Source organism: Neomonachus schauinslandi, chromosome 6 (genome assembly GCF_002201575.2).
Source record: "Neomonachus schauinslandi chromosome 6, ASM220157v2, whole genome shotgun sequence".
NCBI lineage: Eukaryota > Metazoa > Chordata > Mammalia > Carnivora > Phocidae > Neomonachus > Neomonachus schauinslandi.
This window is the reverse complement of record NC_058408.1, coordinates 29,530,190-29,542,897: the sequence shown is the minus strand read 5'-3', so window position 1 is coordinate 29,542,897 and position 12,708 is coordinate 29,530,190. Positions and strand designations below refer to the sequence as shown.

General features: G+C 38.8%; 1 protein-coding gene across 1 annotated transcript in view; it reads left to right on the top strand.

Moving 5' to 3' along the window:
* The window catches only part of NR5A2 (nuclear receptor subfamily 5 group A member 2), a 135,457-nt gene that overhangs the window by 79,663 nt on the left and 43,086 nt on the right, over positions 1-12,708 (top strand). The window contains exon 7 of the mRNA XM_021682487.1: positions 4,570-4,717. Coding sequence (XP_021538162.1) covers positions 4,570-4,717 — 148 coding nt within the window. The remainder of the gene's footprint in view (positions 1-4,569; positions 4,718-12,708) is intronic.

Genomic DNA, 12,708 nt, shown 5'->3' with positions numbered 1-12,708 from the left:
AAAAAAAAAAAAAAAAAGGGGGGCGCCTGGGTGGCTCAGTTGGTTGAGCGACTGCCTTCGGCTCAGGTCATGATCCTGGAGTCCCGGGATCGAGTCCCGCATCGGGCTCCCTGCTCGGCAGGGAGTCTGCTTCTCCCTCTGACCTTCCTCCCTCTCATGCTCTCTGTCTCTCATTCTCTCTCTCAAATAAATAAATAAAAATCTATAAAAAAAAATGTTTAAAAAAAAAAAAAAAAGAAATTTCCAGGTTTGCTTATAGAATTTTCTCAACTGCCCCGTGGTGATTTCTTCTAGAACAAATGAAAATATTTTATTTATTTATTTGACAGAGAGACAGCGAGAGAGGGAACACAAGCAGGGGGAGTGGGAGAGGGAGAAGCAGGCTTCCCGCTGAGCAGGGAGCCTGATGCGGGGCTCCATCCCAGGACTCTGGGATCAGGACCTGAGCCGAAGGCAGATGCTTAACGACTGAGCCACCCAGGCACCCCTAGGCTGTTTATTTTAAGATTAATAAATAGTATTATTAAATATGCCTCAGTCTATAATATCCTATAGTCTTGATACAAAGGCGACCCAGGAAGCAATTTTGTGTCAGCTTGAGCATGCATGTACTGTCTACACAATGCTTTATAGCAACTCTGCTAGACAAACTAAGGAATGCAAGGCCCCAGGTACTCCTTGACCCAGTATTCTGGTATTTTCCTCCTGAACGCATCTCATGGTAAATAATGTGATGTATTTGTTACAACAGAGAAGGAAGAAAAAGACTAGACTGAATTTTTTTTAAGTGAGGGGGATCTCCAGGGAACTGCTACTTGGAGCTTGAAGAGAGAGAAGAAAGTTAGATAAGATAGCATAACTTTTCTCAAAAGTCCCATGGCTAGCGTGCCTAGCACATTATGTTTGCTAAATAAATGTTTGCAGAATCGAGTCCCTTCATAGTTCATTGAGATCTAGAGTAATTGAAATAATCCCACTGCAAAGAATAGCCCAGGGCACTACTACCTAGTATTGAAATGAGGATTTGATGCTTCACACCAAATTTCTTACTTAAACCTAAGGTCAGCCATCATGCATTCATTATGTCTTTTAATCAGACATCTATATAAGCATATGTTAAATAATCTCGTTAAGCAAAAGAAATAATTATCAGTAATATTATTAATTATTAGTATTAGTAACATAATAATTAGTATTAATATTATCAGTAACATCAGGATTATCAAATCAATTCTATTTTTTTATTTTTATTATTTTTTTTATTTTTAAAGATTTTATTTATTTATTTGAGAGAGAGAGAATGAGAGACAGAGAGCATGAGAGGGAGGAGGGTCAGAGGGAGAAGCAGACTCCCCGCCGAGCAGGGAGCCCGATGCGGGACTCGATCCCGGGACTCCAGGATCATGACCTGAGCCGAAGGCAGTTGCTTAACCAACTGAGCCACCCAGGCGCCCCTCAATTCTATATTTTTAACATCTTAGAATTATGACAAGAATTCGTTTCTATCCAGTATTTTAAAAATATGCACACAAAACATATCTGTGTATATATATACTTATATATATATAAGATAACAATAGAGTACTTTGAAGTGGGATTGCTTTTAGTATTTGCATATTGTAGCTAATTAACAGCCCCTGTAACATCATCCTAAGGGATAGGTCTACCAGCAACTTATTCATTATCTCCTATTATTGTGTATCATATTAAAATGACAGGCATCTTACACTGTACAAGTCATCAAAAATTTCAGTTATTAGAACTAAAAGCAATTTAGCTAAAACTGTTTCTGCCTTCATGATGAGTGAAATTTATCCAAAGGGGACATCAGCATATAGTATTTCTTCAATATCTGCCTTGAGTTTAATGGCACAAAGATTACATGTAAGAGAGCAATAAATTAATTTTACTAAGTACATAAAAGACAAGGCCAGCTGCTCCTAAAATGAGCACAAACTCTGCATTCAACAATGAAAATATAATTATGTTTGTAATAAAATGTAAGGAAGTTGCGGATCTGTGTGCTGTTTCAGGAATAAATCACCTATCCTCCTTTGGAGCCATGCAATTTGATAAATTATCCTTGAAGGAAGTGTTATTGGAGCTCCCATTTAATAAGCATGTCTGAGCTTTCAAATTAGCATGTAAATAAATGTATAGCTATAAAGTTGTTGGTATGCCAATTGATTTCCTGAAGTTCAACTCACTAAATGTCTCTCAGTAAATAGAATCTTATGAAACATTTTCAGTTCCTTTCGGGTATAATATACTATATTTTCAAGTATAAAATTCTAGGACTTGAACTTAGTATTACACACCTGTTAGAACTGTACACATATCGAATTTTAATTAACCGATCTTTAAAAAATGAGGTTCTGGTTAATTACTACATTTTCAAGCATGCTGCTCTGGTATTTGAACTTCTTGCATACTTGTTAGAACTCTATACATATCAAAACTTAGTTAACTTTATACTATGAAAAATTAATTAGTACCAACATATTTGTGGTTTATTGTAGTGCACTTTCCTTTTTGAAGGCTTCACTTATGATTTTGATTAAAATGTGCTATGTACATACTAAGCTCCGGCTGCAGTGCGTTCAACAGCTGATTCCAAGCTTAAATTGGTAGTATTAACCCAAGTACTCTCATTTACTGATAATCACAGAAATGGGAGGCACCTTATTATCATCTAGCTTAACTGCTTTATTTAAAGATCAGGAAACCAAGGGACGGAGACTCCACATGACTTGCCCAAGATGCTTCGTTTGTAAATGGCCGTGTTGGCCCAGATCTCCTGTGTTGTCCCAGTTTTCTTCCACCTCTGTGACCCCATGGGGCCTTCCTGCTGTCATTCACTCCCCTATCCTATTTGTCGCTGTAGGATTTCTATTATTACCTGGGGGTAGTGAGACCATGTATAGTTGCTAAAGAATTGAGAGCTCAGGCACCACTTTTAAGTAAGAAGAACTTCCCTGGAGTAGAAAGATCTCTTGTAAGAGAACTGGCAAAGTGGAAGCTGAGACATCCCTTTGGGGGCTAGGCAGATCATCATAATGCGTTCCACAGTGTTCATCTGCTTGTCCTCTCTGCTTCCTGCTCAGGATTCTGGTTGCCTGGGTCCCGGCCCTTTCTTTCACACATTCTGAAACAGAAACCAAAGGAGTTCCTAGAACGCTTAATGTTTAAATTTAGTGGACAGAAGCCAGCACATGGACAAAGCAGGGAGGACAGTGCTGTGCTTGATACAAGAGCAGACCTAGAACACACATTAACTGTGCCTTTTTCATGCATAGTTGACTCTATATAAACTGATTGACAGATTTGGGCGTCGTCTTTCCACTGACTCCTAATTTTTCTCACTCTTGAAAAAAGGTTTCTGTATACCCAGTATTCTCTAGTTAAAGCTGAAAATTCAACTCATCATATTTACACAATAAAAAAAAATCCATTCTGCCTTGTTTTTAATTGCAAATTCTACTCTAGGGACTAGTTCTCCTGCTTAGGAGGCAGCCCTGTGCCTTCTCCTGGAGAAGCAAGTGCAGTCAATTATGGTAATGAAATGTCAATAAATATAAAAATTTAATACAGTCTGCTCCGGGTGAGTGGCAGATGAGGACTTGCCTCCCAGACAAATTTGCTGCTGCTGCAAATATTAAATGCACCTGAAAGAGTATCTGGTTGCCTGAGAGCTCTCCAGTACAAAAAGGATGGGAGCATCAGGTACCAACTGGGCTTTCCCATTATGCTATAATTCAGCAGCAAAGCCAGTACCATCGTTGACAGCCATCCCAACATCTTAACTTATTATTATAAGCTGCACTTTTTATGCCCCCCTGAATAATCTAAGATTGGTGCATTGCAGCACCTTTTTTTTTAATGAAGAAGAAAATAAGCCCTTTTTGTTATGTTTTCCATATCAAGAAATTATTCCTCTTAATAAGATCATTGCTGTCTTTAGAGAGAAATGTATTAATAATCATATGAATGAAAATAGTAGTTGTTGCTTTTTAGGAAACAACCCGCTAAAGAATAATCTAAATGCGATTCTTTCATCATCCACAAGCATGCATTCTTGGACAATGACTGCTTTAAAACATAGTCTCTTAATAAAATAAAAATGGAAACATACCTCTGCCTTCACTTTCCTCATGCACTAATGTCATCGTGTGCACGTAGAATGCTGTTCTGGATTCAATTTTTTTTTTGATAGTATAGTTTTCTTTAAACTGATTTGTGAGAGTTAAAAATTTTAACCTTATGTGATAATGTAATTTCACAATAGAAAAAAGATGAAGGTATATACCTGTGGAATTAGGTAGCCAAAATCTGTTCCCTACAAAGCTTATCAAAATGATTAGATTTATCAGCATAATTATGATGCATCTCAGAATCATAGCGTGTCTCAAACCATTTTCATGGGGAATGTCCCCTCTGTTACAAATCTATAGTGCAATCTGATTTTACCCACAATTTCTAAAAGTTGCAAATAAAATATTTGTTTCTGATTCTTTGTTGTTGTTGTTGTTTCTGATTCTGACAGTCATTACAACTGATTCTGTGTTGCAGGTGGATTATTCCATAATAGCGTCCCAAGCCGGGGCCACCCTCAACAATCTCATGAGTCATGCACAGGAGTTAGTGGTAAAGCTTCGCTCTCTACAGTTTGATCAACGAGAGTTTGTGTGTCTGAAATTCTTGGTGCTCTTTAGTTTAGGTAAGGAATCCTTTTCTCATACTCTGTACAACCAGATGTTATTAGATGATGCCGAACTCTGAGTGTCGCGAAGTCAGTGCATGCTTTTGTTCTACCGAGATAATGCCCTCCTTTTCAAATCCCTAAGTCGTCAAACGTGAATACATTCTTATGTATATATTTCTGCATGACTCAGCGCCTGTGAGTAGATGGGTTGGGGCATGGAAAAGGAGTTATTAGATGGGAGTCCTGAAGTTTCTCCCGTAATGGACATGATGAGTGGGCAGCAGCCATAGAAGGCCGAATGGAGACGGCTTAGGAAAGACGTATGGTATCAAATTGTAGCCATCCTTCTGCTGTTGATCATTTCTGTGTGCCTTTTGTTAGAGCTTGCAAGCTACTGCTGTTTTTATTGTAAAATATGGGTAGTAATTAAAAACCTGTTTCTTAAATATCGATCAGGATTAACCAGAGAATGTTTATCACTAGATGCATCACTATTCAAGTATATAAGATGATGGTTGTCAAGGGGAAAGGATGCTTCTTTAGGAAAGCTTTGGAGAAGAAAGATAACTAAGCAAGACAGATTGGCTAAATCAAGGTTCTCAGTGAGTCAGTTGAGAAAAATCACCACTGCTTGGAATAAAAAAAGGATTAAGGAGATGGATTTTTATTGACTTCAAAGGAACAGATTTTTCTGCCTGTCCCATACTTGATTTCTGTATTTTCTTGGCTTAATAAAGCCAACTTAAATAAACTTTTTGCCAAGTCCATTTATTACTTATTGGCAGACAGCTGAGGGAGGCAACTTCCCCTGAATGAAAAAAAAATGCAGAAATCAGATTTACCAACATATGTTTTTTCTTTAGTCTTCAGTTATAAGATAGTTGTGAACTCATAGCCTAAGAAATAAAACAATAAAACAAACTACAAAGTAAAACAGATGTGTCTACTCTCCAGATTTGGTACTTTCGCTTTAAAATTCCTCTTGACAGCATTGCACAACTGTTGCTAATAAAGGGATAGTTTGAAGTAATAGAACCAGAGTTAATTTTTCACATGTAGTCAACATTTAAAATAAGAAGAACGTTTTCATATTTTGGAAAATGTGATAAATATAGCAAAGAGAAATGTTACTGAAAATTTGAAAAGACAACAGAATTTCATAGATGTAGTGTTCAAAGGTTTACAGTGCCAGGACTGGATCCTGTGTGGTTTCTGTATTAACCACTATAAATAGGAAAGTTCTATTCAAGTGAGTCAACATCTTTTACCCATGAACAGTTTTTAGAAAATCAAGAGGAAGATAGCACAGGCCTGCTTGCTCTAATCTCACAAATCATTCTGGTGTATGGCAAGATCTTAGTCTTTTCAACTAGCACATTTGATCAGTAATTAAATGGAAAAAGTGGTAATGTATGTGTAAGGAATCTTACAGCATCTTAGTGATAAAATATTTAAAGAGAGTCGTCTCACTTCAATGGTATTTTAAATTAGTTGAATAACTGCATTACATTTGAAGATGTAGACATTAACCATGGGCCATGTTTTGTTTTCCTCACGTTTATCTTCCTTCATCATTTTTCAAAATTATTAGGTTCTCTGCCAATACTAAGGAAGTAGGGGCTGGAGTGGTGGTTCTGAAGTGCTTTCAATCTTTGAACCTCACAAATTATCATCCTGAACCACTGGGCCATGTATTTCCCAGAACCTCAACCACACACTCTCTTATTTGAATGTGTTGACTGTGTCAGGAGTCTGGGGACCACTGAATAACTGACTTAGTGTCCCTTAAAAATCTGCCTGTTTGTTGTTTAAGCAAAAAAAAAGAAAGCATGGCTTTCATATCAGGTAAATAGAGTTTTGGCCAAAGTTTAGTTTTTTTTCTCAAGAGTTTGTTTTTAAAGAAGCAAGAAAATGGTAACTGGCAATAACGTTCAGGTAGTTTCCAATTTGCAAATGGAAACTATTTCCCCCCAGAAAAACAATAATAAATAATCTTTTTTGGGCAGCTTTATTGAGGTGTGTGGATAATTAACCTTTGGGTACCCACGCCAGTCCCCAATCACCTGTTTTGCCTGTAATGGGAATGAAATCATAGCAGCACCACACTTGAAAGCTGAGCCCAAGTCCAGATTTGATACCTGCTGTCTCAAACCCTCATGAGCTTTGCACACACACCCCCTACACCCCGCCCCAAATCTGAAAACCGATACATTCTGATCCCAGCTCAGCCTTCAGACTCTCTGATCCTGGAGTAAAACGAGGACTTTGTGGACTGATCATAGGTCAGGGGCTGCGTTGAGAGAGGACTGCAGCAGTATTCTCTTGGTGGGCGATGAAACCGTGTTTACCACATGGAGCTGGTGAGGAAAAGTAGGATGTGAGCCCTAGCAGGTACAAACATTCTAAGCCAGAAGAATGTCTGGTGCAAAAGCATGAAGGCAAGAAAGAGCAAGACGAGTTCGAGAGCTAGTTGGAGATCAAGATGGCCTGAGGGAAGCCTCAGTTATGACCGGAGGGGTGGGCAAGAGCCTGGTCATGGAGGTCCTTAAGGCATTCAACAGATGCTTCTGAGCACTTTTCTGTGACAGGTGCTGAGGTAGACACTGGGGATACAGTGGTAAACAAAAGTAGGTGCCATGATCTTCATTCTGTAGGCAATTAGGAAGTATAGCTGGATTCTTTTAAAAAAAGGGGTGAAGTATGGTTAATGTAAGTTGATTTGCTTTTCTGGTAGTAATGTGGAAAGTGGACTGGAGACAAACAAGGCCGGAAACTTTGTGTTCAGAGGTGGTTTTAATACTCCGCGGAGATAGGAATGCGCTGACATGAACAAGGTATAGGATGCAACCATGTGACAGAGTTACGAAGATGAAGGCCCGCATGAGTCTCAGGTTCCTGGGTGCTTGAACCAGAATAGAAAACTCTAGAGGAGCAGTAGCTGATTAGCTGAGCCAAATCAGATTCCAGTAGAAACCATCCTCCTCTTAAAAGTCATTCTTCACTAAAGCTGATTCCTGATTCCATGAAAAGCTAATGACAGGGCTAACTTAAATGTATGGCTGACTAAAAATTTTCCATTCCACTAATTTCTTTTTTTCTTCCTCAAATTGTATCCAGGACAGACATCAATTAGTTAAGCTGGTTGAAAAAAGAAGTAAAAGTAAAAAATGCTCCTTCTCTCAGAATATTTCTGTATATAATATAGTAGGCTCTGGGGGCCCAGTCTGCTAGTAATGTTTTCTTAAAATCCTGTTAAATATATATATATACATATATATATATATATATGTATATATATGTATAAAATAATTTTTAAAAATTTTCCTTAAGTATGAGATAACATAATTTGAGCCTATTGATAACTTGGCAGAAGAGGAGATACTCTACATTGGCTATTTAAACCAGATGACCCAAGAGAAGATAAAATAAAATTTTTGATGTTTATCTCTTGGTTTGTACTCCCACCTTCTAAAAAGGAATCAAAGTGACTGATGAAAGGAAATTTGCTGTCACCAAATGCAGAAATAAATCTCATAGAAGTATGTGGAATCATGACCCTCAAATAATGTCATCATTACATGTGTTCCAAAGATGAGCAGAATTCCCACAAACTTGATCTGAAGACAAATGCAGAACTGGGAAGCAGTCACCTGGTTTCTGACCTCAGCATCCTGAATAGTGTCCTTACATGTTCATGCCTGTCAGGAATATCACTGTGACTTCAGTGCTCAAAGCAACGAGTAATCAGAATGTGCCAACTAAGATGTTACTCTGGCCTTTGGATTTTCTTAGCCTCAAGACTCAATGGCTGGATGCTGCCAGACTCTTGTTATATCCCAGGTGGCAAGAGAAAGTACTAGAGGCATATTGCATCTTATTTCCCCTAATGAATGCCCTTGATTTGTTGTAAATTATTCTCTTCTTTGCCCAGCCAGTGTTTCTCAAAGCGCTGTTTTGTATTCCGCTGAGTTAAAGAGATTGTTATTCTCTTTGAGGGGATTTTCCCAGCCTAAAAAGTAACTAATATGTGCCCCAAGTGTAGGCTCTCTAAGTGCACTGGCTAGAGTGGAAGATTCTGCCCTGCCTTTCTGTAGACAATGCTCTAGACTGGGTCTCAGGTGGGGTTAGAAATTGTCCTTCACTTTTCTCTGTATCCCAGGTCTCTGGCACATTGCCTGGTACACAGTAGAAGCTTAACAAAATATTACTGGTGAAAAAGATGCATACATGGATTTACTTAATTTTAAATTCAAAACAAAGCCTTCACCAAAGTGGTTTGTGACATGTAATAGGAGGTCGTCATATCTCAAGTTCAGGTTGGTTTTCTGAGACTAGTTTCTTCAGAGAACTCTCTGATACCTCCTCAAAATTAAATTATTTCTATTATCAGTTTGCATTCTCCCAGTGTATAAGGGGAGATGTTCATTTATTAGCTCTTTGGGAAAGCTGACTTGCAGAAAGACTAGAGAGAATATTCATGGCTAACACTAGGTGATAAATGCATGTCTGTCCCAAGCAAATGCAAGATCATAGGCTTTCGGCCCATGTCAGTTAACAGTAGTTGAGGAATGTTGTACAACTCCTTCTTGATATTGATGGAATCCTGTCTACGCTGAAATGGCTAGACAAAATCATATCTTTGTTCATCGTGGTAGCTCTTTGCTTCACACACAAAATTTCCAAATTTTGAATGAGTATTGATTACACCATCACACATCCCAGGCAAGATTCATCCTCATGGAGGCAGACCCAGGGAAGATGGGTTGTGGTTGCCTTGGGGAATGGCTCACCTGGGAGAGCTACCGCCCATTAGATGCCCTCACCCAAACTGCCACCTGAGCCTTCTCGATAGAGAAGCACTGAACGTGCAATGGGCATAGATCAAGAACAAAGCTGGCTGCACAGTTGTTCAATTCATCTCCAGGTTTGGTTCAGGCATTCTTTAGTGTCAGACCACAACTCCTTTACTTTCAAAGAGTGACACACGTTATCTCTAATGTAAATTACCATCCAAGCAATTGATGAAATGTCCCAGGATAAAACAGTATATTTGTGACTTGACCCACAAATTGTAAAGGGTTTAATGGATGAATAACATTTTCAGGCCTTAAAAGACCTTTGAAATCATGATTTGGAAGGAGAAAATGAACAAAGCTCTTTTTCCCCCATGTCTGTTGTGGCTACTTTGAATATCTAAGGCTTACATTTAGTACGATTGTTTGGTTGTTCTAGTACTATTCATGAAGCAAAGGCTTTTTATCTATCAGATTAATAAACTAGAATGTCCATGAACACAGGAAGTATATCTGTTTTGCTCCTAGCATACCACCTGACATATATAAGTTTTTAAGAAATATTTATTGCATTCATGAAAGAAGGCTTTTTTTTCCAACTTCTAAGTTAAAAACAAAAAAAAGGTAAAGGGAACTGGAAAAATTAGTAATAATAACAACAAAAATACAGGCACAAAATTTGAAGAATGAGAGGCTAGCAAATACCTGTGGATAAATATTAGAGAATTTGACATCTTTTTCACTTTAGAAGGTAAGGATATGTCTTCATATTATGAAAGGGATTCTCATAAGGAAAAAAGAGACTAAATAGAATCTTCCTTTGTGAATGAAATAATGAATGGAATTAAGTACTGATGATCAGTATTTAGGTTCCATTTGAATTGAGACACTCAGTGTCTGATACCAAAATGAGCCATAGAAGGAAGTGGCAGAAATGCTTTTCTCCAGTAGTGTTAATAAAACATCTTCAGGTGGGTAAATCACTTAGTTTCTCTCTTACAGAAAGAAGGACCTAAGAGATCGTTTCTCTCACTTGGTAGTTGTAAAAACTAGGTAATATATCCAACATTTTAGGGCAGAGCCAGGTCTAGAACTAACATCCCCAAATGTTAGGCTGTGTTTTCTCTGCTACAGCACATTGTCTTCTTCAGAGACATTTGACCTCATCAACCAATATTTTTAAAATACTACATACATACTAAGTCACCTTCTATATGGACAAAATGATGTAGAGAATTAGGACAATTACCTGAGGAATATGGAAGAAAAAGAAAACCAAACAGGGAACTGCTTTATATGAATTTCCAATCTTCATTGAATATACTAACTAATTATAAAACTTTTTCCTCCGCTTGGCTTCTAAATAAATCATAAGCTGTTTTTGTTTGTTTGTTTCATGATGATGTGAACTCTGGGTTTCAGGGCTTCATGAAGTTTGTAGAAAGCATTTGCCTCATAACCTTGGTACCTCCCTCTCCAAAGAATTCTGCCTTATAGTTTATTGTTGCCTAGAGGTTTGGCATTTTCTTTGGATTATTTGCTGGACTTTAGGAAAGTTAAATGATCATAAGCCTTTATTACTTGTCTATTTTTTTTTTAAGATTTTATTTATTTGACAGGGAGAGACACAGCGAGAGGGGGAACACAAGCACGGGGAGTGGGAGAGGGAGAAGCAGGCTTCCCGCGGAGCAGGGAGCCTGATGTGGGGCTCGATCCCAGGACCCTGGGATCACGACCCGAGCCAAAGGCAGATGCTTAAACGACTGAGCCACCCAGGCGCCCCTACTTATTTGTCTATTTTATCATCTATTTGAGCTCCTTGTAATGTTAAAAGGAGAAAATGAACAAAAGTAACTTGGTGATCATCCTCTTCCTCTTTGGTGGTCATTGGTATTAAAAACTCTACAGTAGAAAAAGAGGAACCAAAGGGGTCTATAAGGTTGAGGAGATAAAACTCCTTGGGGAGAATTAGGAAATTCTGCCTTCAGGTAGAACTTCCCACTCTGCCCAGGGACCCCACCATAACTCTGCTCGCGCATTTTGATGTTGACATTGCTAATAGTAAATAAAATTTGCACCATGTTTACTAGCTGGAAAATGTGGATGAGTTTAGTCTTTGGGTGACGAAATTTATTTTCAGTGATTAGCTTTCCAATAGGCTTAGTTTTTGATATAATAGGTATTCTTTTCTTTATTTTAACTTTTACTAGTAATTCTGCTTTGTTATTTAAATAAAGATCTATCCCTTGTTTTCCCTTTCCTAAGAATATCATTTCTCCTCCTGGCTTTCAATGTCAACCTGGCCAAGTCATGATCTTGGTATCATGAGGTCAAGCCAGTGTGGGGCTCTGTGCTCAGCATGGAGTCTGCTGAGACTCTCTCCCTCTCTATGCTTCCCACCTCCACTCTCAAATAAATAAATAAATCTTTTTTTTTTCTTAAAGCCCCCTGCAGAGCAGGTGGTAAGGCAAAATGCCAACAGGGAGATGGGTTTCATGTGACCCAAGCCCAAGTTAGCACCTCTGTGCAGAGCTTAAGACTTGATCACAAACAATCCCATATGGGAACTCTCATCACTGTGAGAACTGACACACATATACACTTCGTTTGAAAAATGAAGGCTTTATACAAGGGCAAAGCATTGCACAGCAACTATTGATCTTACATCTCACTTAATAAGAGACAACCGGGACCTGTAGGAATATGAAGCATGCAGTCATGAAGCGTGGCATATAGAAGTTTCTGTGTTGGCACAGCCCAGAAAGCATGGCAGTTCAGTCAGGACCCCTGGAAGGAAGACTCCTTGCTTTTTTTTGCTCAGTGAGAAAGACTATTATGAAGTGCCACCAAGGCTGGTGTGTTCAGTCCTGTGCTGAGAAAAGCCTCCCCCGTGCATACCCCCCTCATCCCATCTGCTTGGTTGTTTGCTGCCCCTGGGAAGGCTATCCTAGTCATGCAGAGGAGGGTGAAAACTGGTTGCTCAAACTACAGTTCCACCCTCGAACCCAAGTCCAGATGTCGGCATGGCTTTGCAGTGTAAATCATGACGAGGTTTTTCAAAATCACACCTCCTGTGCAGAAGAAAGAGTTTTGCGGGATCACCTGATGATTGACCAGTTACGAGGTGGTCCTGAGAAAGAAAAGTTGTCCTCCCTCGGGCTGGTCTCTGGACTCCTGCACCCACCCTTCCTGAGCAACAAACCCCTAGAGGGA